Source organism: Podarcis erhardii, assembly GCF_964252035.2.
Source record: "Podarcis erhardii genome assembly, chromosome: 7".
Lineage (NCBI taxonomy): Eukaryota > Metazoa > Chordata > Lepidosauria > Squamata > Lacertidae > Podarcis > Podarcis erhardii.
Window position 1 is genome coordinate 3013893 of NC_138511.1, and position 27756 is coordinate 3041648.

Below are 27756 nucleotides of genomic sequence, written 5' to 3' on the forward strand. Positions count from 1 at the left end.
GACTGAGTGTGCTTTGCTTCTGCCCCGCAGTCCCAGAGCAAGTGCCAACTGAAGCCCCTTTTTGTCCTGGCAGGAATGGAGGGAAGGAAGCTCCTTGCAGCTGCTGCTTCTCTGGCCAAACGGTGGGGCCAGGTTGATCCTCTAGTGGTTCATGTATAAGGAGTCAAGGCTCTGTAGAGGTGACACAATACAATTTTAAAAATGTTCTGAGATGCAGGTCAGTTTCTGAGGTGCTTCCGTTTAGTTCCTTGTTTTGAAGCTCTTCAGGGGCCAAACTCCCTCAACATAGCTGTACACTTAAGGGTGGCATGGGGCTTAACCCCCCTTCCCCAATTCCCCTGGAGGGGCTTAGCTGGCCCCACAGGCACCAGACTGTGCCAGGGATTTCGACAGGCTCACGGTTGGCCTATCCAGCTCCCTGGCTCCCTCCATCTTTCATCTTTCTGCCGCAAGCAGAACATCAACCTCTCCTCAGCTGCACAGACCATTGCATTGCTTGTTATTCTCTCTAACACGGTCCCCTGAAGACTGCAATGCTCTCTCTTTCTCTCCCTCTCCAAGGAAAGAGGGCAGGACAGGATTTCTGCTCAGAGAGAGCACCATGTGCTTGTGGGCGGGCAAGAGACACAGTACAAAGAGGCTGTCCCTGGGCAGAGGAGCTAGAGGGAGGCAGAGGCAGCCTGAGCGCAGAGGCTGGTGGAGACCGCTGCTTCCTCTGGAGCCCTTGGCTTGGAACTGGACAGGTAAGAATTTGATTATGGGGAGATGGAGGTGATAGACCAGCCTGTGCAGGGGAAGACCTGGTGGGCAATGCTGCCAAACTGGCGTCTCTTGAGTTTTAGCTAATGCACACTGATCTCCAGTTTTGCTAATACTGTATAAAAAACATAATTTTGCTGTTTATTTTTTTCCGTCCCATGGGGTCTATGTGTGTTTCAATTAGGAGAAAAAAAATGAATAAATACTAGTTTTTATATTATTGAAAATGAGAGAGGGCATTGCCATCATTTTTGGTCCCACTGACCTGGATGCATCTTGCAAAGGGGGCTAATCCTCCCTGAGAGGCAAAATCCAGTTATGTCTGCAAAACCTTTCTTCTTGCATTGTAGTTCAAAATTGTTATGAATTGCAAACTTGGGGTACCCTGTACACTACCCCAGCTTTAATATCCTTGATTAACAGAGTGGGAGAATGCAAAAGTGTGCTCATTATTTCAAGGCATTTTAGTTGGTCCTAATAAAGATCTTGCTTTGGTGTGGGTTTGGAGTTGATTTATTTTGTAATTATCTGGCACTGCTGCCTATGCTCTGTCCCCTCTCCTAAACAAGTCTTAGATGCTGATGTGGGCCATAGCATTTTGGGTTGTAGACTTGGGGTTCTAAGCACAGTGGTGTCAGAGCACCTGCTTGGTCTCTTGGACAGAAATCCAATTATTATACTTCTGAGGGCAAAACAACACCTGGGAGAGGAACACTTGTTGTCTTCTGTGTTCCTGTGTTTGGCATTGTGGAGAGGGTGTGATACTCCTGCAAAAACGCAGCCTAGCACTTCTCATAATCCATGCCAACTTCTCTACACTTCCAAACAACTTCCTTCTCTTGCATGACCTCAGGTTCAATGCCCAATGGCATCTTCAGGTGGGGCTGGGAGAGACTTCTGCCTGAAATCCTGGTGAGCCAAGGCCAGCCAGAGCAGCCAGCACTCAGTGGGATGAACCAAGGGTCTAACTCAGTATAAGACAACTTCTTGTGTTCCTCTATTTCGCCTCCACAAATGTGAAATTGCATCCTCCATTCCCTTGCTCCTCCTGGTCTCTTGGCTTATTGTCATCCCCCTCACTTTGCACTGATGTTTTCCTTTGTTTACAAAATGTGCACGCACCTTGCCCCTTCGCAACAGACCTCAGACCTCTGCCCCCTTATTTATTATTTAGCTTGATCTGCTGAAATAAGCTGGTAATGCTTTTATCACCATGGCGATAAATATGATCACCTGCAAACTTGTACAGATAAAGCTGCTGTTAAAGGCAATGGAGCAAAGAGAAGGGGGGGGGATGGCAACCCCTAAATGACTGGTGCTACCTGACATGCGCCAGAATCACAGGAAGCTTTAATTTAACTTTCAAGTTCTCTTTTTGACAACATCTAAAACTAATGCCTCCTTTCTGGCACAGTTAGTATTTTGGCAGTGCTTTGAATTTTTGCCCAGCATTATGTCTGTGTTTCTGTAACTTAAACTTTACTGAATTTTTGTAAGAGATAATATAGAAAAACATTAAGCAGCACTCCCCACCCTTCCTACAAAAACAAAAAATAATTGTAAAACAATTCCCCTCCCTGGTTGCTCATGCTTATATGCATTCTGGAAACTAAATGAAAGCCATCTATCAGGTACTGATGATAAAGCTGTAGCAAGAGCTCATTTGGGAGTGGACTGGCAGCCAAATTAGCCAACTCCTAATAACAAATCCACATGCTAATTAGATTCTCAAAAAGTGCATTTCTTAAAAAATCTGAATTGCAAAATTGCATGGATTGACTGAGCCTTTTTATTTTAACCTTTTCCTCCTGTCTCTATTTTCAGGAACTGATGCCTCTGCTGTATTCTCATGCTGCACATAGAATCAGCAACCTTGGGCTCACCCATCGCTGCCAGTGGAGGTACAGTCGGTATAAACATTTAACACCGTATCTTCCCCATTGAATCACAGAATTGTAGAGTTGGACGGGACCACGAGGGTCATCCAGTCCAGCCCCCTACAATGCAAGAATCTTTCTGCCCAATGTGGGGCTTGAACCCATGGCCCTGAGATTAAGAGTCTCATGATCCACTGACAGAGCTATCCCACCTCCCCCTCAAACATTGCAAATTCCGCTTTCTCCTTCCTCTTCAGTCTTTCTGATGTCCTGGAGCTTATATATCACCAGAAGTGGGCTGAAGGGCACAGAGGATCGCTGGTCCTTGCAGGTGGAGCTGCTTTTTGTGTTGGTCAGGGGTCTAGGCCAGAGCTGCTGCTCTCTCCGGGTGCACTGGGATCTCTTGCTTTCACAGCAAAGAACCATCCTCTATATCCTTTGTGCTGCTCACGGGCGAGCCTGCCAAAGTTGGCTACTAGTTCTGAGTCCCAGCCAGCATGACGGACGTTGAGGTCCAGCAACATGTGGAGCAATATTGCAGGTTTCTTACTCTATGGTGTCCAGGTGCAAAACCATTAAAGTTTGCCGAGAAGAGTTGGTTTCCAGGGAGTCCTCAGGTCCAGGCATCGCTGGGCAACTGCCAGGGCTCAGCAGGGCTCCTGAGACCCGTTATGGGGGGAAAGAACAGCCTGCCATTGGAGCAATGTCCTGCCGTGGTCTGACATTGTATGGTGGGAAATTAAAATTCAGCCCGCCTCTCCTGTTGCTCAGAGCACTGCTGCCAGATATGCCCAAAGATGTCTTACAGACAGAGTTGGGGGATGGGATCCGAAGCTCCTTTGCCCAGGATCCCATCAAATCGGGAGATGAGTCCAGAGATGATGGCAGGTTCAAGGGGGAAAACAGCTGGAACATGGGAATCTGCCTTATGCCCAAGCCAGGCCATATGGCTCAGTATTGTCTACACTGACTGGCAGGGACTCTCCAGGGTTTCAGGCAAGGGTCTCTCCCAGCCCTACCGGAGATGCTGGGGATTGAACCTGGGATCTCAGCGTGCAGAGCAGATGCTCTGTCACTGAGCTGAGGCCTGCAGAAATGCTGCATGCTCACCTGTCCTCCTTTACACCTGGCTTGCCTCTTCCTGGTGGCCTGTTATGTCACACCGGCCTTCTGGTGTTTAGCAAGCGCTGCCCTCCCTGTCCATCAGCCATCCTTCAAATCCCTCTTCCTTCTTCTGCAAAGATCTCCCTCAGAAACACTCTCCTCCTTTTCTCTCCTGCCTTCCTCTCCCGGTGTCCCCTTACACCTTTTTGCAGCTCTGGTTGCCCTGGCAACCCCTGGTACGCCAGCTGCCTGCCCCAGGGACCCCAAACATGTCATACTCTATCATTAGCAAGTCTTAGGAAGTGGAAATCATTCCCCACTGGAGGGATCTTTCTCATTACAGAAAAGCAAGGTGCCAGGAAAACAACTTCCAAACAGTGTCCATTGCCATCAGTCACTCCACCTTGTTGCCCACCTGCAGGGGCAGGTAGCAGCAGCAGCAACAGGTCATGACATCCAACAGGACTGGCTTGTGTGCCCCTGTAGTGAGAGCGCATAGCTGGCAGCCACAAGGGCCCACATGAATATACAGGCAAAAGCTGTAGCTTGGTGGTAGAGCATGTGCTTTAGGTCCTCAGCATCTCCAGGGAGGGCTTGGAAAGACTCCATGTCTGAAGCCCAAGGGAGTCACTTCCAGCTGGTGTAGCGAAGACAGCACTGAGCTAGCTGTCAATGGTCTAACAGCATAAGGCAACTTCTTATGTTCCTATAGGGCAGAGAGTAGGAACCTGCTGCCCTCCAGGTAGGGCTGGATTCCAGCTGCTGTCAGTCATGGCCAATGGTTAGGGAAGATGGGGGAGTTGTACACCAACAATATATAGAGGGCCACATTTTCGCTATCCCTGCTGAGTGGAGAAAGCCATCTCTCAATGGCTGAGCACATTGTCACATGCAGAATGTCCCAAGCCCATTGCCAGCCTTATCTTGACAACCAGTCAACGCAAGTAACACTGGGTGAGTTGGGCCAATGGTCCAACTCTGTAGCATGGGTGTGGGGAACCTGTCGCCCTCCAAATGTTGAGGGACTTCAACTCCCAACAGCCCCACCAAGTGTGGCCAACAGCCCGGGATGATGGGAACTGGAGTTCCGCAACACATTGGAGGGCCAAAGGTTCCTCATGCCTGCTGCAGGTTTCCAGCAAGTTGACCTGTTGTTTTCTCCAACACAGTAAAATTGCCTGACTGGTGGCAGACCTCAAAGACCTCCTCCCTCTATGCTACTCTTGGAGATCCTGTGATGTGAAGACAGGATCGAATCTGGGGCACATATGCTCCACCACTACAGGCTGCTTGATTCTTTTAAGGGATAGCAGAGTGAGAGACTGAGAGACTTGCCTTTGGGGGGGATGTCACAATCCATTGAGAGGTTCTTCTGGGCAAGCCCCATCGAAATGCAGGGAAATTGCAGAAACCCACAGTCCTCCTCTTAAGCAAGGTGAGGCAACCATGTCAGGCAGGAAAGCTGGGGTGTGGGCTGAGTGCAGCAGAGTAGGATTCAGATCTGGTCTCCTGCAAAAGACCTGTTGACATGCACTGAACAGTATGAGCACAGCCATTTGTACCCGTTGATTAGCAGCAGGCAGTAATCTTGCCTTCACTTGCAAGAGCCCCAGGAAGCAGCCACTTGGCAGCCGCAGTGCGAAATTTGCCAGAGCTCAGTTAAACATGTGCAGGGAACTGGAGTTGCCCCTGGAGTCTTCCAGCAGAGTTCATCAAACTGTTTAGAGCAGCAGTATGGCACCAAGTGACGCCACGTCAGGCCCTGGAGAGGAATTTAGACAGATGCACACACCAAGAATCCTGAGCTCCAGCCTCCTGAGTCTCATTTAGGAGGAAGGAGAGCTGAAACATTCTTATGAGGTGGGGAGAAGGCAGGTCCATTATCTCCACGATCAGCTCAGTACACGCCTGCCTAGGGCGTGTGTGTGTTTGTAGTCATAGTAGAAGACCTTCCCTTCCTCCATGTTCCCAGCACTCTTGTGAGGTAGACAAGGCTGAATATGACTGACAGTCACCCAATAAGCTTCAGACCGAGCAAAGGTTCAAAACTAGGGAGATAAATAGGATTGGTGGAGATCAGCACAGATTCCCCTTTGCCTAGAAACCAGCAAGGGGTGCCTGCTAGCTACAATTCCAGGCAACAGCAGCTCCCTCTCCCAGAATTCAGCATCCTGAAAATCTGTTTGCATTTAAACCAACTCAAGATAAGTACCTTTTGAGTTATAGGCATGACTCCTCTATATAAATCAAGAGGATGGTCAAAGATCAACCGTACATGTGAAGATCCACTGGTCATATGAAGCAGGCATGCATGCATGCATGCATGAATTGTCTAACTAAACTAATATTTATACACCACCCATCTGGGTGGATTTCCCCAGCTAACTAACTAACTAACTAACTAACTAACTAACTAACTAACTAACTACATATTCTGCCATCCTTCACAAAGACAGAAATTAAAATTTATTTTAAAAAATGAAACCAGAGCGCAATTGTCTAAAAGGTGGAAAATTCATGTGGGAATGAACACGCACACCCTCCCATCCCAGCTACTTAAGGAAAAGTCATAGGCACCTATAGACTTCCTCATCCTATGGTGATTTTTAATTTTTTTATTTTTGCTTGGCGGGGGAGATTTTAAGCAGAAACCCCACCAGGGGAACCCCCACCCCCACCCCGAACCATTTCTCACTTCTGACTGAAAGTTTTTTAGCTCAGACTTCCAAGCAGCATGACCCTGAATGGTGCTAAAACTTTGGCTTGGATGGTGACTCTCGTTTCTAGGCCTGGCCTAGCAAAGATCTGGGAGATATGTGCACAATGCCTAGTCCAAGTTCAGGAGTCAGAAAGGCCCCTTGTGAGATTTCCAAGGGTTTGGGCTACCTCCCTTCCTCACAACATATCAGAAGTAAACATGTTCAGGCTGTTTTACCTTACTATGCAGCACATGCAAAATAAGAGAAATTGTGCAAAATTGTTTGATTTGTAGACTGCAGAATTTTAGCACTGAGGTGCAGGTTATCTAACCATGATATGGGGCTTTGGGCATAGAAACCCAAGGCTGTGATAAGGGACAAGTGCTTGTGCAGAAGAGACACTCCACCCCAAGAGAAGCAGCCTTTTACAGACAGAGCCTGCACACACTCACATCTGCTTTTCATTCAAAATAATATTGAAATTCTCAGGCATCCCACTCTCTGGCATATACTCAATTGTGTGTGCCATAGCAGCAGTTTACTCTCCCCAGAGTTAGCCAGCACTGTTGTGTGTGTTCTGCATCCAGACCCCAAAAAGTGCACATCTCTGTGCTCTGTATACTCATCTGGTTGAGGGGTGCCCAAGACAGAGAAAACTGTGGGCAATTCCAGCATAGGAAGTCTGTGCCATAAATGCACCACAGCTGCAATTCAGACATATGACAGGGTATGAAAAGTGCAAGACTTGGGTGATTTGGTGTGACTTACTGTACCGGTTGTATAAAGATACAAATAAGCATGCAAATACAGCTGTCCCAGTAGATGCACGCATTGGTTTTGCAACGCCCTCCATTATGCTTACTAAGAAATGTGTGCCAAATTCTGCCCACAGTGCCAATTTTCACGTGCATGATTCTCTGGATTGTGACTTTGTGCATATCTGACAGCTGCAGTGTGCCAATGATTTTGGGGGGCCAGCTGTAAATCTCAAAATCTGGGCTCTATCTCAATGGAAGAAAAAATAAAAACCTGGGCACAGGATATTCTCCCCACCTTTCTGGTAGTTCATGCTTGCTACCAGCATGGCATTTTATTTTACTGAACACATAATTTGTAGACATAAGATGTAGAATAGCCACTAGCTTAGATGGCTTTTAGGGGATTAGGCAAATTCCTAACCAAGAAGCCACTATCAACAGCTATGAGCCACAACAGCTAATTAGGACTCCTAATTAGTTGGGCACTGGCAGCAACACTGGAACCTTAATCTGGCGGAGGAGGCTTATTTGTAGGTTAAATGCATTTCAATAAACTGCAGCTGGCTACTTCCTCCTTACTAACATTTGTAACCTTCCATATTGTGTCCCCCCTGCCAAACTGTGTCCCTCCTCTTCCATTAGAAAAAGATGGTACCTACCAGGGACCAGATACAAACCCATTTTAGGAAGAAGTAGCTAATGGGTACCTGGATTTTATTCATTCATGTGTGAGAGTGTGTGTGTGCGCGCGTGCTTAAATTATGAAAGTTTCCAAACAAGGCCTGTTATGTTTTGCTTTGCTCAGCACCTTTTGAGCTACCCACAATAATATTCTCATTTTCTCAGGTGGCAGCAACTTCCCTGAGCTAGGCTGCTGGTAAGTGAATCACCTTTTGTTGAAGTGATTTTGGAGATCCACATTGCAGGAAGCTCCTGGCAGCGGAATCCAGAACTAGAACAAAAGCAGAGGCCATTGTGAAGACAGAAGATGCCTAGGTAAGAGCACAACTGCCTGCATGCAGTGAAATCCCAGTTAATAAGCCTGGAGATGGAATAGCTCAGCTAGGAAAAACAACACACAATTTTCCTCAGCACACGTTCACTCAGCGGACTTAGAGATGGCTAGAGCCTGCTTACTGCTCCTGCTTCTGAAGATGTGTGGAATCAACACGGAGGAGGAAACAAAGATCCCCTGGGCCTGGAAAGCCCCATGGAAAAGAAACAACACTCAGATCTCAAGTGAAGATTGGAAGCAACGACTGCCCCAAAGCATAATTATTGGAGTGCGGAAAGGAGGCACACGGGCCCTGCTGGAGATGCTGAGTCTGCATCCCCAGGTGGCAGCTGCCCATTCCGAGGTGCATTTCTTCAATGTGGAGGAGAATTACCGCAAAGGACTTGGTTGGTATAGTCAGCAGATGCCTATTTCACACCCCACTCAAATCACCGTGGAAAAGACACCAGGCTATTTTTCTTCTCTCAAAGCCCCGGAAAGGATCCATGCTATGGACAACTCAATGAAGCTCCTGCTGATCGTACGGGACCCTGTGGAAAGGTTGGTGTCTGATTATACACAAATCCTTCACAACCGCAAGGCACGGCACAAGCCCTACCAAGCTCTGGAGCAGATTCTCTTGAGGCAGGGCCAGGAACTCAACACCCGGTACAAAGCCATGCAGCGCAGCCTGTATGCCTTACACCTGGCTCGGTGGCTGGAGTTCTTTCCCCGGTCACAGATTCACGTGGTGGATGGAGGCACCCTGATCCGGGAGCCACTCTCAGAGATGCGCCACGTAGAGCACTTCTTGGGACTGGAGCCTTACCTTGGCCCAGACAACTTTTACTTCAACCAGACCAAGGGCTTCTACTGCCTACAAGCAAAGGGGTATCAGCACTGCCTAGACCAATCCAAAGGACGACCTCATCCCACCGTTGATGAAGTACTGCTTGAGCAACTCTGCACCTACTTCAGTGAACACAACGAGAACTTCTTTGCCATGGTGGGTCGAACGTTCAACTGGTGCTAAGTTCTGCTTTGGGGCTTACAGGGGTGCTCTGTTGGGACAGAGAAAAATCGGAGAATGGCCTCCAGATGTTTAGAAAAAGTTTTTTTGTGGTAGAGGTCTGTACTCTCTTCTTTTGACTGGGCTGGGAAAAGAGCTCTATCAATATGGGCTTTGCTCAGTGGTACACACGTTTAGAGGAAAACAGCACAACAGAAGTAGCTTTCACACTGGAGACTGGAAAGCGCGCTATGACAAAAAAAAATTCATAGCAAGTGGAGCTATATCCTCTGCAGCTATGCGCCCAGGAAATGCTATATTCTAGGCCAGCCTTCCCCAAGCTGGTGCCCTCCAGATGCTCTGAACTACAACTCCTATCATCCCTCACCACTGGCCATGCTGGCTGAGGCTAGTGGGAATTGCAGTCCAAAATATAATCCACATCTTGTTTGGCATCTATTCCCAGCAATTGTGTGCTGCATGGAAAGCCAAGGGTGAAAAGCCATCTGTTCTCAGCGTTAACTGTCTCTCCAATATTCCCACACAACACAACCAGCTGCAGGAACTTTTGTTCCATCCACTTAATGACCAATACCTGAAAGCCAAGTAATTCCTTTTCTGTTGAACATAGGGCAGCAGTTCCAAAGACAAGAGTTCCTTAAGTACAGTACTGTACTCTGTAAGATCTGACTTGTGTTAACTGAATACAGGACAGATAAGTCTGATATACCCATTTGGATATCTTGAATCTATTATAAATATATCAAGTCCTTATAGTCAGGCCATCAACTAGAATAAAGGGCAATTTTCATTTCAATCCATTCTCCTCTCATTGATTCACATACATGAGTCTTCCTTCCTCCTCTATCTGCTTAGAAAAAGTATTTTCTAATAGAAATGCATTCACTGACAAGATATAATCTGTCAAGAGAGAATGAACATGCTCAATGAGGGAATATAGAGAAGTGTCAAATATACAGTGATGATTAGGGTAGGCCAAGAGTACCAAGGATGTCACTTGTATGTAACTAACCGGCCCAAATGGACTGATAAAACTGAAATGTTTTTCTTGTCTCCCATCATCAAAAGGTTCAGTATTGCAGGGATTGGAACTTTCAGTTACAGCCTTCCGTACCAAGTGTGCTGCACTGCTTCATTTTCTTTCCTCTACCATTGTGCTTACGGTATTAAGGCACAGCTTCTAGCAAAGGGGCAACTGAAATCAAACCAGGTCCAATTCACTGGCTTCTTTTGTTGGCACATGCATGCTAAAATAAACTAGGCTTTGTTTGTCGACCATCCATCCATATTACTAATGACCAAAACTCCCAATCTAATATTCATATGAACAACTGCAGAAGAATGTGAGAACCTGCTGCATCAGGCCAATAGCCCCTCTAGTCCAGCATCCTGCTCTCAGTGGCCAACCAGGCGTCTGTAGGGTATCTTCAAGCACAAGAACACTCCCCGCCTCCTGTAGTTTCCAGCAACCGGGATTTAGAAGCTTTACTATCTCTGGCTATGGAGACAGAGCACAGCCATGGTGCCTAGTAACCATTGATAGCCTTGCCCTATATATCATCCACCTAAACCATTATTTGCCTTATCCAGCAATTTGAGAACAGGATACAATGGACAGAAATTCATGAAAGCCATGCACATCACTAACAGGAATAGATAAACAATCAGAGTCCTATATAACCGAGAATAATTGAGCCCCATTCATTTCCTACAATGCCCTAGCTTAAAGGTTACAACATATATATATATATGCCAGAGTGAGTGTGAATGTTTGTCCCAATCTGAAACAATAATCCCAGGATACAGATTGAGAACCGATTCAGGCATGCCAAGAACCTGGAAGGCACTCAAGCAAATACACGAGAATAGGATTGGAGACCTTCCAGTTATTATTATTTGTCACCATATTGCCTGAAATTGCACTGTATGAAGCAGTCCTAACAAGAGCTAAAAACATTACAGTAGTTTATTAGTTCTCCAACCTTACTCTTATGCACAGCCAGCCCAAGAACTTCCACACAAAGGGCTCAAATCACACACTGACAAGGTTGCTAATAAAAGCATGGCAGCGCTGCTGGTTTAGCACCATGTTACAGAAAATTTTGTACATTATAGCACAACAAGGCATTGACACTGAAGCAAGTGATTGTGCTAGCTCAAGGACACAGCATAATTCAGCGCAAGGCAACTAAACCATGGGCAGTTCACCAGCTGAGGGCAGAAAAGATGCATTTTGGCTTCTTCCTACTATACACATCCCCACACCTTTCCCATTATATCCTCACACCGTTCACAAGTTCAGACAGTACTTCTATCCTGGGGCTGGGGGGAGAGCTTTAGCAGCCTCAGTTGCATTAAACTCTGTATATTCTACTAAGTTTAAATTAAATGCCGGACTTAGATAATTGTGGTAGCTGTATTAGATCAACAGCAATCAATCAGCTAGAGAACACAGAAGTTAACCATGAACACGGCCACCATAAAGTCTATAATTTGGAAAGATTTTATTTTATTTTAAAATTTCTAATAGGATATTAGGGCACTGATGTTTTTGCTGCAATGACCCTTTTACCCCAGAATGATACACAAGAACAAGTTTTGTAAAAAATGGTTTTATCAGTTCCATTTTTGTATAAAACACATGGGAGAAACCTAGCCAATCAACACACAAATTGCTGCCACGTAACAAGGTACTTTTGTGTCAAACTTTGAATCTAAAGAACATACAAATGTTTTAAGTCTACAGTCAATTGTCTATGCTCTTCCATTTAACTATTTTTTTAAAAAATTCCACATATCCCCATATTTCTTCTGTCCCAGTTACAGTACAATGACAGGGAGGAAGAGGGCTGTTTAAAACTCCTCTCTATGCAGTTTTCTGCTGCCCCTTCTTTCCAATCAGAGACTTGTGGATGTGAGGAATTACACCTGTAAAGAGAATAATGGATTAGAGCTGAAGAATGCACAATAGTTCAGCACTCATATCAATACATTCTCAAATAACATATTTTGCTAACTCTGTTAGAACTATGCTTACCAAACCCTTCAATAAAAATCCACTTGAACACACTAAGAGGAGAACTGGGATGCAGCTATGTAGCTGTATTAGATCAAATGTTGACTCAAGGCCTAATTTTCTTGTTACAAAAACAATTAAATGGTGCCATACAGAGTTACTATACTCTGGGGTGAGGGGTGGGGAGGAGGGAATAATCTGGATTGTGTTCTTCAGGTTAGGTTCCCTCATGTTACCAAGATGGATCTGAAGATTTACTGGGACATACCGAGAAGCAGAACTGTATTCCCTGGCCTGGTTTGGAGCCTCAATTAAAGAGTTATAAATGATTGGGGAGGAGTACTTAGAATGCTCACCAAAAAAACAGATGGTGCAAAACACAGTTTACAGGAGACCTACTCTATACCAGATTCACCTAGTACAGTAGTCAGGGTGAAATACAAGAACCCATCACTATCAAAGCTACTACTAAGCCAGTGAACTAAAAACTATACTGATAAGTACCCATTTGGTTCATACAGTGGTAAGAACTTGCCATGGCAGTACATGCAACTACAACGTAAATCAACTGTGTAACATTCTGCCAAGCAAAATAAGCAGTTTTCCAAACACCCTGGCATAATCAGAAATCCAAGTAAGAAGAATATCACGATTCTACTTATCACTTGGCAAACTGCTTATCTATAACATCCTGCAGAGTAGTTAAAGGGATACATTTAAGTTCAGCCACCCTGTCTCCAAATATACCGTATTTTTCGCCCTATAGGACGCACCTTTTCCCCTCCAAAAATGAAGGGGAAATGTGTGTGCGTCCTATGGGGCGAATGCAGGGTTTCGCTGAAGCCTGGAGAGTGAGAGGCGTCGGTGCGCACCAACCCCTCTCGTTCTCCAGGCTTCAGGAAGCTATCCGCAAGTCTTGGGAGCCCGGCAGGAGTGCCCGCCGGGCTCCCAAGGCTTGCGGGCAGCAGCCTGCAGCCCGAAGCACGCTGTGGAGCATGCCCCATGCTTTGGGCAGATGTCCGCAAGCCTTGTGCGCCCAGCGGGAGGTCCCGCGAGCTCGCAAGGCTTGCGGGCGGCAGCCTGTTCTGGGGGCTGGGGTTGGGGGAAGCTCGGGCTTCCCCCGCCCCAGCCCCGCGGCTGGAGGGGGGGGGGGATATTTTTTTTTAATTTCCCCCCTAAAAAACTAGGTGCGTCTTATGGGCTGGTGCGCCCTATAGGACGAAAAATGCGGTACTTTTCATATCCAAGCTTTCCAGAAGCTCTAATACTACATACCTCCACCAGCAATGGTAGCTTTAATAAGGGAATCCAATTCCTCATCACCACGAATAGCAAGCTGCAAATGACGAGGAGTGATACGTTTTACCTTGAGATCCTTGGAGGCATTACCTGCCAATTCCAAAACCTGTTGGAAGAAACAGTGCTTTGTATGCCAACCTCCTAGGTAAATACTGAACAGTAAAATACTGAAAATACTCAAAATTAAGTTACAAACTGCAACAGACTACTTTTTTCATAATTTAGTAGATTCGAGGCAAAAGCTCAGGTACCTAAAACTAAATTTTCTTTTTCTTTTTTAAAAATAACCATCTACTACTATTCCTTGAAGATGACCCAGCAGGCTCAGCCCTACTCCCTTGCCTCAGATGACTTTGGTGGGAACTATTTCTCTTCTTGATCAGGGAAGGTCCAGGATGAGGGCAGCAGTGCAGCCTGAATAATCTTGAGCCACATTGGGCAAAAGATTCCTTCACTGCAAGGGGTTGGACTAGATGACCCTCATGGTCCCTTCTAACCCTACAATTCTATGCTTATGACTCCACATAATTCAGTGCCCGCTTCAAGAGCCTTTAGGGGCTATAAAGTAGGGCCAGTATTCTAAACAAATAAGTCAGTTTAAGCTGGGGTGGGGGACATCAGCTCCAGATAGAGATCTGGCCCTTGCAATTCTTCTTGGGCCACACCCCTCATAGGCCTGGTGTCATACCTCAAGTGCTTTTGCCTGACTGGAATATGTCCTTGAATTCTGATGCTTCTTTTTTGTCTAAATGAAGAAGGGTGTCTCAGCATGTAAAATTTGCATTATTTGCACAACATACTTTTGTCTGGCCCCCACCCACCACTGGCACAGAAGGTTGCTCTTGAGCTGAAAAGGGTTCCCCACCCCTTGCTGCATGTTTCCCCCCATAGGTAGTGAGCTTTTCCCATAAAATGTTTTGCTTTCATATTCAGGATACAAATGTATCAAGTGTAATAACTGCAAATAACCTCTGGGTCAGATTCTGCCTTTACCTAAAACACACAAGTTCATTTTATTATCTGTCTCTCTCACACACCCCCCCCCACAAACCTATTCCTCACAGTGTTCTAATGTGTGTCATATTACCCCCACCCCATCTGAGGAATATGTTAGATGGGAAGTAAACAAATAAATTAAAAGTGTAGGCCATGAAAGCAATTCTTTTTTTCTGGATTTAGCAGAAACACATACTCACCCCAAACTCAACCACGCAAAAAACTAAGCCAGAGAGAAAGCATAATCAATAGAGTATGTTAGCCATTAAAGCTCTTGCAGAATTATTTGATCTGGGCAGCTAAAACACAGGTTTTTAAAGAAAGCAGGAGCAGCTAGGTTATACTACTCTGGAGGTTCCTGCCAGGCTCCACCGACCAATCTATTATCTGGGCCTTTGATTACATTCAGATCATGTAGTTTAACAAGATCAATTTTCAGAACCTACCTCAGCAGTGAGGTATTCGAGAATTGCAGCACTGTACACAGCAGCAGTAGCACCAACTCGTCCATGGCTTGTGGTGCGAGTCTTCAAGTGTCTATGGATACGACCCACTGGGAACTGAAAGCAGAAGGACCTGTTCAGGATACATGGTCAAAGCCAACACTGCTCTTCCAAAGGTAATTAATTCTGACATCTGGTTCAGTGAACTATTTCCAGAGAGAGAGAGAGAGGGTGCATTTAAAATAGAGGCACCTCATCTAATAGAACTAGTCAGGATTTGAGTTGCAGTTTTGTTTTTTAACAGACTGGTCATCAAATGCCAAGTCACACACAGTTCTTGCACTGCATTATCTTAAACTGGAAATGGGAGGGCGTGATGTGGTCTGTGTTGCAGTTCAAGCTGGATTTCACAGGCCAAACTGCCTGGCACCAGGCTTCTTGACAATGCTTGCAAACCAGTAATGAGCTCCATGAGCTCATTCATAAATGTAAAAACAAATTTTCAGCACTAGAAAGTATGCTGTGTGTCTTATTCTTAAGGCAGTGTAACAGCTTCCACAGTGTATATGGTATTATATTCTTAATTTAATAAAATTCTAAAAATGTTCATTGGGCAAGCATTCAAATAACTGGCAAAGGCTAAGGACAACGAAGTCCCTGCAGCTGACCAATCAGACACACTATTATTTTCTTTAATACAAGAAGCTTAAGTTCTCCTTAAATAAACACACAACTCAACAAAAATCAGATTTTTGCCAGGAGTGGGAAGTTGGGGGCAGAAGAAAGAGACAAGACGGAAGAGTTGCCTCTTCTGGATCAAGTGGCAGGAAAAAGTGGTAACTTCCTCACAGGGAAGGGTGCTTATTTGCCAAAGTCATAGGAAGCACATGGAAAACCTCAAACAAGTCAAAAACTTAGGATTATAAAAAAAGTCAAAATGGCAAACAAGCTGGAGAAGGGAAAACATTATTTAAACAAACAGGCAAAACATGACCAACAAGATGACAGCTCCCAAGAGCTCACTTAGCATTTTACAAAGCTAGACTTAATTGGTTCCCATGACCTCCAAATGAGATATTGGTGGGTTAGGTCTTGCTCCTAACAAGATTTATAGGTAAGTGAATAAGATTTCCACACATTAGTCAGAAGCAGTAAGACATTTTGAACTGAAACAGCAGCTCTGATGAGAGATTCTCATGGATGGCAGTATCTCTAGCTATTATTTAAGGCTGCCTCTGCCAAAACTCAGGTGTCTAATGATGTGCAGGTTGTCACCAGGTTTCTACTCTACAGATGTCCATGGCAGGAATATTACCTGGAAGGCTACTAAGGTAATTATCTTGTATTTGTTACTCTTATACTTAAATGCATTCTATGAAACCATTTGCCAAAACTGAGCTTGTCAAAAGATTTCTCTCTGAATAATACAGTATTGCAAAACACCACACCAAAACCCAGGTGTGGTCAATACAAAACTTCAGGATGCTCTAGATATCCAAGATGTACCAGACCTATCCTTATCAGTTTTTGGATCTCGGGAAAGGGGAAGTAAAGAGCTCATTTGACTTAGGAAAGATAGTTTACACTGAATATAGCTAAAGGTTGTAGTCAGAGCACTTTGCAGTAAGGATTAGGGGGAAACACAATATCTCTTTAGCTACTCAAAGCATGTTCAATTCTACGACACATCTACCTGGTGTTAAAAATACCAGAAACACTCTTTTAGGCTAAAGCTTAGACAGCATGCCCCAAACAATCTGAATAGGTCAGAAACTAGAGAACTAGTGTCAAGTTCCAGGCTAAAAGTCATAGAATCATAGAATAGAATCATAGAATCATAGAGTTGGAAGAGACCACAAGGGCCATCGAGTCCAACCCCCTGCCAAGCGGGAAACCCCATCAGAGCACTCCTGACATATGGTTGACAAGCCTCTGCTTAAAGACCTCCAAAGAAGGAGACTCCACCACACTCCTTGGCAGCAAATTCCACTGTCAAACAGCTCTTACTGTCAGGAAGTTCTTCCTAATGTTTAGGTGGAATCTTCTTTCTTGTAGTTTGGATCCATTGCTCCGTGTCCGCTTCTCTGGAGCAGCAGAAAACAACCTTTCTCCCTCCTCTATGTGACATCCTTTTATATATTTGAACATTGCTATCATATCACCCCTTAAACTCCTCTTCTCCAGGCTAAACATGCCCAGCTCCCTTAGCCGTTCCTCATAAGGCATCGTTTCCAGGCCTTTGACCATTCTGGTTGCCCTCCTCTGGACACGTTCCAGTTTGTCAGTGTCCTTCTTGAACTGTGGTGCCCAGAACTGGACACAGTACTCCAGGTGAGGTCTGACCAGAGCAGAATACAGTGGCACTATTACTTCCCTTGATCTAGATGCTATACTCCTATTGATGCAGCCCAGAATTGCATTGGCTTTTTTAGCTGCCGCGTCACACTGTTGGCTCATGTCAAGTTTGTGGTCAACCAAGACTCCTAGATCCTTTTCACATGTACTGCTCTCAAGCCAGGTGTCACCCATCTTGTATTTGTGCCTCTCATTTTTTTTGCCCAAGTGCAATACTTTACATTTCTCCCTGTTAAAATTCATCTTGTTTGTTTTGGCCCAGTTCTCTAATCTGTCAAGGTCGTTTTGAAAAGTGATCCTGTCCTCTGGGGTGTTAGCCACCCCTCCCAGTTTGGTGTCATCTGCAAATTTGATCAGGATGCCCTTGAGTCCATCATCCAAGTCGTTGATAAAGATGTTGAATAAGACCGGGCCCAAGACAGAACCCTGTGGCACCCCACTAGTCACTCTTCTCCAGGATGAAGAGGAACCATTGATGAGCACCCTTTGGGTTCGGTCAGTCAGCCAGTTACAAATCCACTGAGTGGTAGCATAGTCAAGACCGCATTTTACCAGCTTCTTTACAAGAATATCATGGGGCAGCTTGTCAAATGCCTTGCTGAAATCAAGGTAGGCTACATCCACTGCGTTCCCTTCATCTACCAGGCTTGTAATTCTGTCAAAAAACGAGATCAGGTTAGTCTGACATGACTTATTTTTCAGAAATCCATGCTGACTATTGGTGATCACAGCATTACTTTCTAGGTGCTCACAGACTGTTTGCTTAATGATCTGCTCCAGAATCTTCCCTGGTATTGATGTCAGACTGACTGGGCGGTAATTATTTGGGTCCTCTCTTTTCCCCTTTTGGAAAATAGGGACAACATTTGCCCTCCTCCAGTCTGCCGGGACTTCGCCTGTTCTCCAGGAATTCTCAAAGATGACTGCCAGTGGTTCTGAGATCACATCTGCCAGTTCTTTTAATACTCTTGGATGCAGTTCGTCTGGCCCTGGAGACTTGAATACATCTAGACTAGCCAAGTATTCTTGTACTATCTCCTTAGTTATTCTGGGCTGTGTTTCCTCTGCTGAATCATTTGCTCCAAATTATTCAGGTCGGGCATTGTTTTCTTTATCGGAGAAGACTGAGGCAAAGAAGGCATTGAGGAGTTCAGCCCTTTCTGTGTCCCCTGTTTGCATTTCACCATCTTCTCCTCTGAGTGACCCCACTGTTTCTTTGTTCTTCCTTTTGCTACGAACATACCCATAAAAGCCTTTTTTGTTGCTTTTAACCTCTCTAGCAAGCCTGAGTTCATTCTGTGCTTTAGCTTTTCTGACTTTGTGTCTACACGTGCTGGCTATTTGTTTGAATTCCTCTTTGGTGGTTTCCCCCCTTTTCCATTTTTTGTACACATCCTTTTTTAATCTTAACTCAGTTAAAAGTTCTTTAGATAGCCACCCTGGCTTCTTTAGGCACCTTCCATGTTTCCGTCTCATTGGTATTGCCTGAAGTTGTGCTTTTACTATCTCCCTCTTAACAAACTCCCAGCCATCATGAACTCCCTTTCCCTTTAGTATTACTGTCCATGGGATCTCACCCAGCACTTCCCTAAGTTTTGTGAAGTCGGCTTTCTTAAAGTCAAGAAATTGAGTCCTAGTATGCTTGGCTGCTCCTTTCCGCTGTATAGTAAACTTCAGAAGAGCATGATCACTCGCGCCTAATGATCCTTCTACTTCTACCCCACTAACCAGGTCATCAACATTGGTTAGGACCAGATCTAAAATGGCTGTTCCTCTTGTTGCTTCTCCCACTTTCTGGACAATGAAGTTGTCTGCAAGGCCAGTGAGGAATCTGTTTGACCTTATGCTCTTGGCTGAGTTTGACATCCAGCAAATATCCGGGTAATTGAAGTCCCCCATTACTACTATCTCCCTTCCTTTTGCATGCTTGGCCATCTGTTCCAGGAAGGCATCATCTATGTCCTCCGTTTGGCTTGGGGATCTATAGTAAACTCCCACAATGAGGTCCCTGTTATTCTTCTCTCCCTTAATTTTGACCCAAATGCTCTCACTTTGGCTTTGAGGTTCTAAATCTTGGATCTCTTCACAGGTATACACATCCCTGACATATAACGCCACTCCTCCTCCTTTCTTGTCTGGTCTGTTTCTCTGAAATAGATTGTATCCCTCCATTATTACATTCCAGTCATGGGACTTATCCCACCAGGTTTCATTGATGCCTATTATGTCATATTTAGTTTGCTGTACCAAGAGCTCAAGCTCATCTTGTTTATTTCCCATGCTTTGCGCATTAGTGTACAGACATTGAAGTCCATTAATCATTCCCCCGTGTCTCTTATTTAAGGATTTTTTCCTCCCACCACTAGGTCTGCGTGCTGTTTGCTCCATTTGGTCTATGAAATTTGGATGATTAAGTCAATGGACTGTAAGGGGGCATCACGTAACTCCTGCCAGAAAATGCTTAATGTGCAGATGGTTTGATTTGTGTTTCCTCCTCTTATATGAGATGGAACTGCCTTACGACCCTGATATCTGACTTCAGGGAAATGTGCACAAGGAGAGCAGACAGGTGGTTGTGAGAGAGGGAAAGAAAGGCAATCGTGGAAGATGACAGGAAAAAATGCAGTAATGGGAAGGGAGACTCAGCTCCCCAGGGAAGGAGGAACCAAGTTAATTTTAATTAAAGTAATGTACAAATCATATGCATGTCTACTGAGAAGTAAGGCCCACTTATTTTAATGGAACTTACCCTCAAATAGCATGCACAGGACTGCAACTTTAATATTTCAGGGTTGATTTGGAATGAAAATTAGTTTTATTTAGTTGAATTTTAAAAAGACTTATCAAATGACAAAACTTTTACTAACTCTCAGGAACCCTTTTTTGTTTTCCTTTACAACTAAAACTGTATGTTTCTTCAGTGTGGGAGAATCTAGGGAGGTTCCTCAAACTTCATCATACAACCAAGGGGCAACAGATAACAGCCGCCCCCTATATTAGGTTCTAAGTATGGTAAAGCTTTCCCAGAAATCCTGTCCATTTTTATTTCAGGCAATTTGATATTAGGAGGGAGCAAGAATCATGCAGAACTGAATTAAAGATGATACAAGGTGGAAGAAAGCAAGGTAAGGTGAGATGAGATGGAGAGGGAAGAAATAGGAGGTGAAATGTTACAGAAGGTGAGAAAAGGAAAGTATAAAACATTCTGAGAAGAAAATGTGGAAGAAGGGATAAGCAGAAAGAGAAATGAAGCAGATTGGTGCATGGTATGTGGTGAGACGCTAGCACTATCACGTATCAAGAATGAAACAAATAATAATCATAATCATAATCATAATCATAATAATAATACCTTTCACCCAAGGATCACAGGGCAGTTTATAATATTAAAACACAAAAATGTGAAAGTGGGTCCCATGTTTCTGGTTGGGAGTCTAAGGTGGGTCTTGGGTCTGGACTAGTTTAAGATCATAGTTATTTCGAATGACAAATTTATTATTTCGGTCACAGACCAGTTCCAGCCCACATACAATATCACAGAAGTCATAAAACACGATAGGGATACATTTGAATTTGCAATTAGGTATAACAGGGACAATACAGTTAAATATATATATAAATTAAAACTTAGTCACTAACATATACCCTAAAATTATCATTTAAGGCCTTAATCATTATGATAGCACAGCTTGTTCCCTAAGTTTTATGGCAATTGCACAGAATTTGGCTACCCTTAAGATGATCTCAGGATCCTTGTACTCTACCAGGGATTTTAGACATTGAAGTTCGGATTCATTTGGAGATTTTTGCATAGCAGGGGTAATAAATACCGAGCGTATATCCCCATAAAAATGGCAGCGTAACAAGGCGTGAGAGACAGTTTCTACCTCCATCAAGCTGCAGGGGCAGACTCGTTCAGCGTATGGTTTACCCTCGAATCTGTCCTGCAATAAGGCAGATGGCAGCACGTTGAATCTAGTGAGGGTAAATGACCGTCTATCTTTAGGTATTTGTAATTTTGACAAATAACGTGCTGGGGGAAATCCTCTCCCATTATCTTTTATTACTGGGTGTTTATTCATCTTGCTCATGTGGCACTGCAGTTCCACACCCCAAATTCGTTGGCGGATTATTGCTCTAGCTTTCTCATAACCTACAGCTATCAGGGCCTGTGGGGAAAACCCAAAGCCTCTTAGCTCTTCATGCAGTGTAGCTTTCCATTTGGATTGGTAGAAATCCAGTAGGGTTAAGGGTGCCAACCCAACAGGGAAAAATATAAGTTTTAACCAATAATGGATCTTCAGAATCCATATCCGAGCGCTAACAGGGATTTGCCAGACCTCCAGGCAGACAGCTATGTTAGACACACAAGAAGGGATCCCTAGCAGGCAGCGATAGAACTTAGTTTGGAATGATTCTAAGGGAGCAAGGTTTAAGAAGCTGCAGATCTGAGAGCCATATGTCAGTTGTGTTAATATTTTTGCAGCAAAGACCTGGGAGGCTGCCGGAATATATGGCCCCCTTTTCCATAGAAAAACCTTATATTAGCTTTGGTAGATCTTCAGGCATTTGCAATAGTTATTACAATAAATGAACTTACCTGAAGTCCAGCTCTTTGTGAGCGAGACACTGCCTTTGCTTTAGCCTTTCCACTGTCCTTGCCAGCCTTGCCTCCAGCCTAAATAAGAAATAAAAACATGAACTAGATCTACTGAACAAGTCAGCTGAAAAGAGAAGAGCTTTTAAAATCCTATCTTATCACCACTGTTGATAATACATGGTTGTTGAGGTAAAAAATGTAATTATAGGTCTCCTATAAATTCAAAACCTGCAGTCTTGATGGAATATTTAGAATGCAATTTTGTTCTTCAGGTCATTCTCTGTTAAAACAAGTGCAGGAAGGAAATTTAAAAGAACCCAAAGACTCTAAATTGCTTTTAAATATGTCAATATGTAGAGTATACAAGCTACTGGGCCACAATTCTAAGCATACTTTTAAATACCGTACATTTTTAACTAAATCTAATTAGGGCTACAATCCTAGTTTATTTAATTTATTTGGGGGGATTTTTATACCATCCTTTACCAAATGGTAAGAGGTGAATTACAATTTTAAAATGTCATACATGCCTAATATTAATAAAAATGAACCAGCAGCTATTTTCTACATGCAAGATCATATGAAGACATGTTCATGTGAACAGAGGGTGCATGGATACAACTTGCAGTGGCCAGCATTATTAAGGTAGTCCCAGAAGTGCTATTGTAATTAGAAGAATGACAGCTATTGGCTGTATCTACATGAAGCCTAATTCACAGAGAAGAACATTCAAATCATCTCATGCATAAGAAGGAACATGTAAAGCTGTTAAGTGGTTTGCAAACACAGGTGTGAACAGGCCGATATGGAGTTTTTCATTTTAATACATCTCAGTGGTGTGGGATGGAAAATTTTCTAGAAAGTGTTCTGTTGTATAACTTCATTAGAATAGTAACAAAATGTAGTTGCCAACTACAAATACTATTAGGTAAGTCTGGCAGTTTCAAAGTTTTTGGCTTTGTTTACCAAATGCAAGTGAAATAAACATGCTCAATTAGATGTCTCTCTGGGACATCATAATTTTTTAATGCAAACTACACTGATTTGTGTATTTTTTCACATATTTTCTAGGATGTTTCAAATCCTGAAACTAAATGTTTTAGATTATACACACTTTTCAGGATTAAAAATATTGCTCACAAACAAGCCGACTTTAGTTGTGTGCTATAATACTCAAATCAAATTAAGTTTGCACAAAGAGCTTCTGGGAATCCTGAAAGCTAGAAACTCTCTTTTCACAAGCTAATAATAATAATAACAACAACAACAACAAACCTTTATTGTCCCTACACCACCTGTGTGCACTGTTATTTAACCTGTTGGTGCAGCTGACTAGACTTCTGTATCTCCTGCCTGAAGGTAGGAGATTAAAGAAGTGCTGGCCAGGGTATCCCTAAGTGTTTTCCTCACTCTCCTGAGGCAGCGGTCTCCCAATAGCTGAACCAATAGATACATTCCTAAGCACTTGCCCAGGAAAAAGGTCTACTGAACACTTAAAGACTTACTTCTGAATAAAAATACAGTGGTACCTCGGGTTAAGTACTTAATTCGTTCGGGAGGTCCGTTCTTAACCTGAAACTGTTCTTAACCTGAAGCACCACTTTAGCTAATGGGGCCTCCCGCTGATGCCGGAGCATGATTTTTGTTCTCATCCTGAAGCAAAGTTCTCAACCCGAGGTAATACTTTTGGGTTAGTCTGTAACCTGAAGCGTATATAACCTGAAGCATATGTAACCCGAAGTACCACTGTACATAGGATTACACTGTAAAATATCCAGGTTTTTATTACGTTTCTGAGGACCACACAAGTGCCAAGAGGAGTGTAGAGTTGCATTCATGAATTTCAGTCACCTAGAAAATATTTGGCAACTTATACATTGAATTAAATAAGGTAAGGAAAGTGAATAATTTAGACTACTTGGTTTTGACCCTATATTTTAAGGAATGTTAATAATCTGGGCATTTTATAATGTAAAACTCTAGTGCCAACAAGAGAACATATGGCCTACACAAGAGTTAACTTAATAATGTTCATGCCAGACCCATTTATCCAGATAGTAATTAAAGGAGAAAAGCTATGACAGGACCAAGTGAAGCTTTACATACAATGAATCAGAATCTACGTCAAATACACTGCCAGTAATGTACTTCCAAACCACAAGGTATAACAGTCAATCTGATCCTACAAATATGCTTTAGCTGCTGCACTGTAAACAGGGTTTCCCCCCAATATTAGCTAATGAAGGGTGTCACTGACCACCAACAGGCTTTAAAGGGCTATCACAAGCTCTGTAAGGAAGAAATGGATGAGAACCATATATTTTCTCCACCTTTGGCAGCACATCTGTGCTGGTACCACAGCAGGAGCAATGATGGATGTGGACTTGGTTTTGAGACCCTAGCACTCAAGTTATGGACTGATAAGCCAATCAAGAGACTCCAATCAAGCTAGATAATCTAACTGAACACACACATATATTTTTAGCAAAGGAAATTATTTTTATCTACTTTATTGAAGAAGGAAAAGTTGTACAGATGCCAGATGATAATACCAGAGATATTTTATCGTATTTATGCACGCTTTTTTACTAAATTATGTTCCAAAATCTAGGGTGTGCATAAGATTTGATGGCACATTTACATTCACCAGCAAATACTTTTTTCGTTTCAAGGTTTTGAAAATTGAAGTGAGCATTAGATTCGATGGCACATTAGATTTGTGTAAATACAGTACCTTTTAACTACATGGCTGTAACTAGACTGTGTTCACTTAAGTGCTACTGAAACTTATGAACACGTGATTTAAGATAATTTAATTCAATAATCATTTCAGATTACCTCCGTGTCAGGTAGAACAACCCTACACCAAAATAACCACTTGTTTCAATGGGGCATATTCACAACCTGAGACAAATAGCTATTCAAAAGCTGTTGACACAGCATTGAGATGCTCACATATTGCATAACCCAGGGGATTAGGAACTTGTTGCCCTCCAGATGTTGTTGGACTCCAATTCCCATCTCCCTAATCATTGGTCATATTGACTGAGGCTGATGGGAGCCGACAGACGCAGGCTCCTCATTCCTGACGATCGCTTGTGTGCAACCCTCAGATATGGGTAGGTGTTGCATGTAAACACCTGCACATACTGAGAACCTTGCCTACTGTTTGGGCATTTTAACTGCAGTTAATGTCTTGCTGCTCCCTTGTCTCCATACATTTTTTATTTTTTTAAATAAGCTGTATATTTTATATCCATATTTCCAAAGACTTCTCAAACTAAATTTGAATTTTCTGTTGAGTCATAATGCATCTTGTACAAGCAAAGCTATGCATTAGGGGATGTGTAAGTTAAGGGATATCGTAACAGGCTTACCTGGAACTAAATTATCACCAGATTAAACCTTATTAAGTTGCTAGTTTTTAAACCCCTGGTGTTGGTTTCACTTCTCAATTTTTATATACTATTTTTATATTGTCTGTATTGGACTGTTTAATTTATTTTTAAGCTGTATTAAACTTGTTTAGTCAAAAGGCAGAGTACAAAATGTTTTAAATATATCTTACAGTTTGCTGAAAGACAGACTTTACTATTAGTTTATAGCTTTTTAAAGAAAAATGAAAGCCAATTATGTAATAAAAGTCAGGCTCAATGGGTTATAAAACCAAAATTGATAATTTTGCAAATTATCAGTCCTGTCACATTATGTTCAGCAGTTGAATTAACCATTTACCCAGTCACATCAGCTGCACCAAAAAAGATGAGCCCTGTATTCTATGGTAAGCTTATGATGAAGTAGAAAGATAAGATCTTAGATCAGACTGTCAGTACTAAGCCTGTTTAGTTCAAACTGCCCCAAGTTCAATGCTCCCTATGAGCTATGCTTAAGATTATATTTATATTATGGGACAAAAACAGTCAACAGTTAGAATCTTACCTAACTTGTGTCTAAGGACACAATGCTAACTGCATGCAGACAGTAAGTTAACAAAAGCTGCTCATTTCTGCAAGCAATTTCTTTGGAATTTAGAATGCTATATCAAACTTGATTACTGCAGACTTGTAAAGTAAGATTGAAATATATTAAGTTATTTCCAAGTGATATAGAAGAACTGAGCAGAATGAATAATAATTGCCAGATCTGCCAGAAAAACGTTTAAGCTCTACATGCATAGCTTTTAAACCAGACAGGCAAACTTCAGTGACATCTTACTGGGACAGTCTCTACCTTAGGTTTATTATGCAAATAACCGTGATTAAAATGTTTTTCTATTGGGCATTCAACTATAAGAATATATAAATTATCTTGTATCCTTTAACAATTTACATTAACTTTGAATACAAAGAGAACAGATCAAGTCACTTGCAGCCAAAGCAAGAAGTGATAACTCCTTGCCTATTAACCTGCTCACTGGAAGGTATCTCACCATTAAGTAAAATACTTAAAAAAATTCCTGCTTGCAAAACTAAAACCTTAAAGTAGCATTGCAACCACATCAGCAGTGAAACTTAAAATTATTCTTTAGCCTGCCCATTTGCAGCCCAATCCTATGTGCGTTTATAAAAATTAAGTCCCACTGAGACCAACTGGACTTAGCGCCAATTAAACAGCCCTAAACATGGTTAAGATGGGCGTTAAGTCCCCTGCAACCAGTAGGATTTGCTTTTAAGTAAACACGCATAGGCTCACGCTGCATTGGAAGGCAGCACATCTTCAGACGTCATTCGCCTACAACCCCGTTGACTTGGCGAAGGGGGAGGAGCAGAAAGGCCACTTCCCGAAGCGGCAGGCAGGGGCTCCAGTGCGCCAGGCTGTCACATCGAGGGCCGCTTCTGGCGGGACCCGTCAGACTCAAGCTGAAGCCCGCGTCAGGAAGTAAATCCGGAGCGCCTGACGTTTACACAGCATTACGTTGCTAGGAAATCTCTTCCCAGACGCGCCTTAGAGAGGCGAGGAGGTGGTGACGAGCCGGCCTGCTGGCACCGCTTGGCAGCTGCCCCCTACCACCTCCAATTGCCTGGAGAAGCGACGAGGCCCTTCGGCCTGTCCTCTCGGGCGCGTCTGGGACAGGAGAAGCCGCCCCGTCTGTGAAGATGGCACATGCTCCACAAGATTCCTCCCAGAGCCAGGATTCACACGTGACACAAGGCAGACCCCGGGCTGACACCAAGCGCGCACATCCCCGACTCTGGAAGTTGCTGCGCGCGGCTCTCGGATCCCGCCGCCGCCGCCACCAAGAGTATCCGCCTGAGACTCGCATCACGCGCGTTCACACCTTCCTTTAAAAAAAACAACCCCCCCCCCGAAAACGAGGTACACTCCGAGGCGGGAAGAGGCCCCGGCGGAGGCGGGGCTTCCAAGGCGCCTCGTAAAAGAAAGGCAGGCGGCAGCGTCACCCCTCGCTTCCCCACCAGCCCTTGCCAAGGGGGTTCCAGCTCACGCGTCCCTGCCCCAGGACACGCGAAGCAGCCCAGCTCCAGGACGCCGCAGGAGGAGCCGGGAGCGCAACTGGCGCGGGTCCTTCCCCGCCCCCGACCCCCTTCCCTCGGCGCCGGCGCTGGAAATAAGTCGGGACCCCGCGCGGTCTTCCTGCCTGACGGTCCGGAGCTATTTCTCCGCGAGGGTCGCTTCACCCTGCCCCGCGTCCTTATTCCTCCTCCCCGCTTACCATGGTTCCGTCGCTGCCCTGTGAGGACCGGTCCCGATTCCGAGCTAGAGCCGCCTCAGAAAGTCGACAGACAATAACCCGCCTGAGCGCGAGGAGGGAGCCTGGCCTGCCGCGGCCACCGCGAACCAATCAGGGCAGGCCATGCTAGTTTGAAC

The 27756-nt window shown here is 44.0% G+C and overlaps 2 protein-coding genes across 3 annotated transcripts; one reads left to right on the forward strand and one right to left on the reverse strand.

Annotated features, from left to right (window-relative positions):
• LOC309346379 (heparan sulfate glucosamine 3-O-sulfotransferase 1-like) lies at positions 1–21912 on the forward strand. 2 transcript variants are annotated; one of them, XM_081870070.1, is made up of 4 exons: positions 1–743; positions 2584–2660; positions 8044–9197; positions 20382–21912. In XM_081870070.1, exons 3-4 carry the CDS (start codon positions 8316–8318, stop codon positions 20388–20390), a joined length of 891 nt encoding a protein of 296 aa, XP_081726196.1. In that variant the 5' UTR covers positions 1–743; positions 2584–2660; positions 8044–8315; the 3' UTR covers positions 20391–21912. The 2 variants fall into 2 exon arrangements, with proteins under 2 accessions (XP_081726196.1, XP_081726195.1); XM_081870069.1 differs by lacking the exon at positions 20382–21912 and having other exon boundaries at positions 4–743; positions 8044–12044.
• On the reverse strand, positions 11818–27756 carry LOC309346393 (histone H2A.V). Its single transcript, XM_081870103.1, has 5 exons — positions 27602–27756; positions 21931–22008; positions 14979–15092; positions 13513–13642; positions 11818–12149 (listed from the first exon to the last, which is right to left on the reverse strand). The coding sequence occupies exons 1-5, from the start codon at positions 27602–27604 to the stop codon at positions 12088–12090; spliced, it is 387 nt and encodes a 128-aa protein (XP_081726229.1). The 5' UTR covers positions 27605–27756; the 3' UTR covers positions 11818–12087.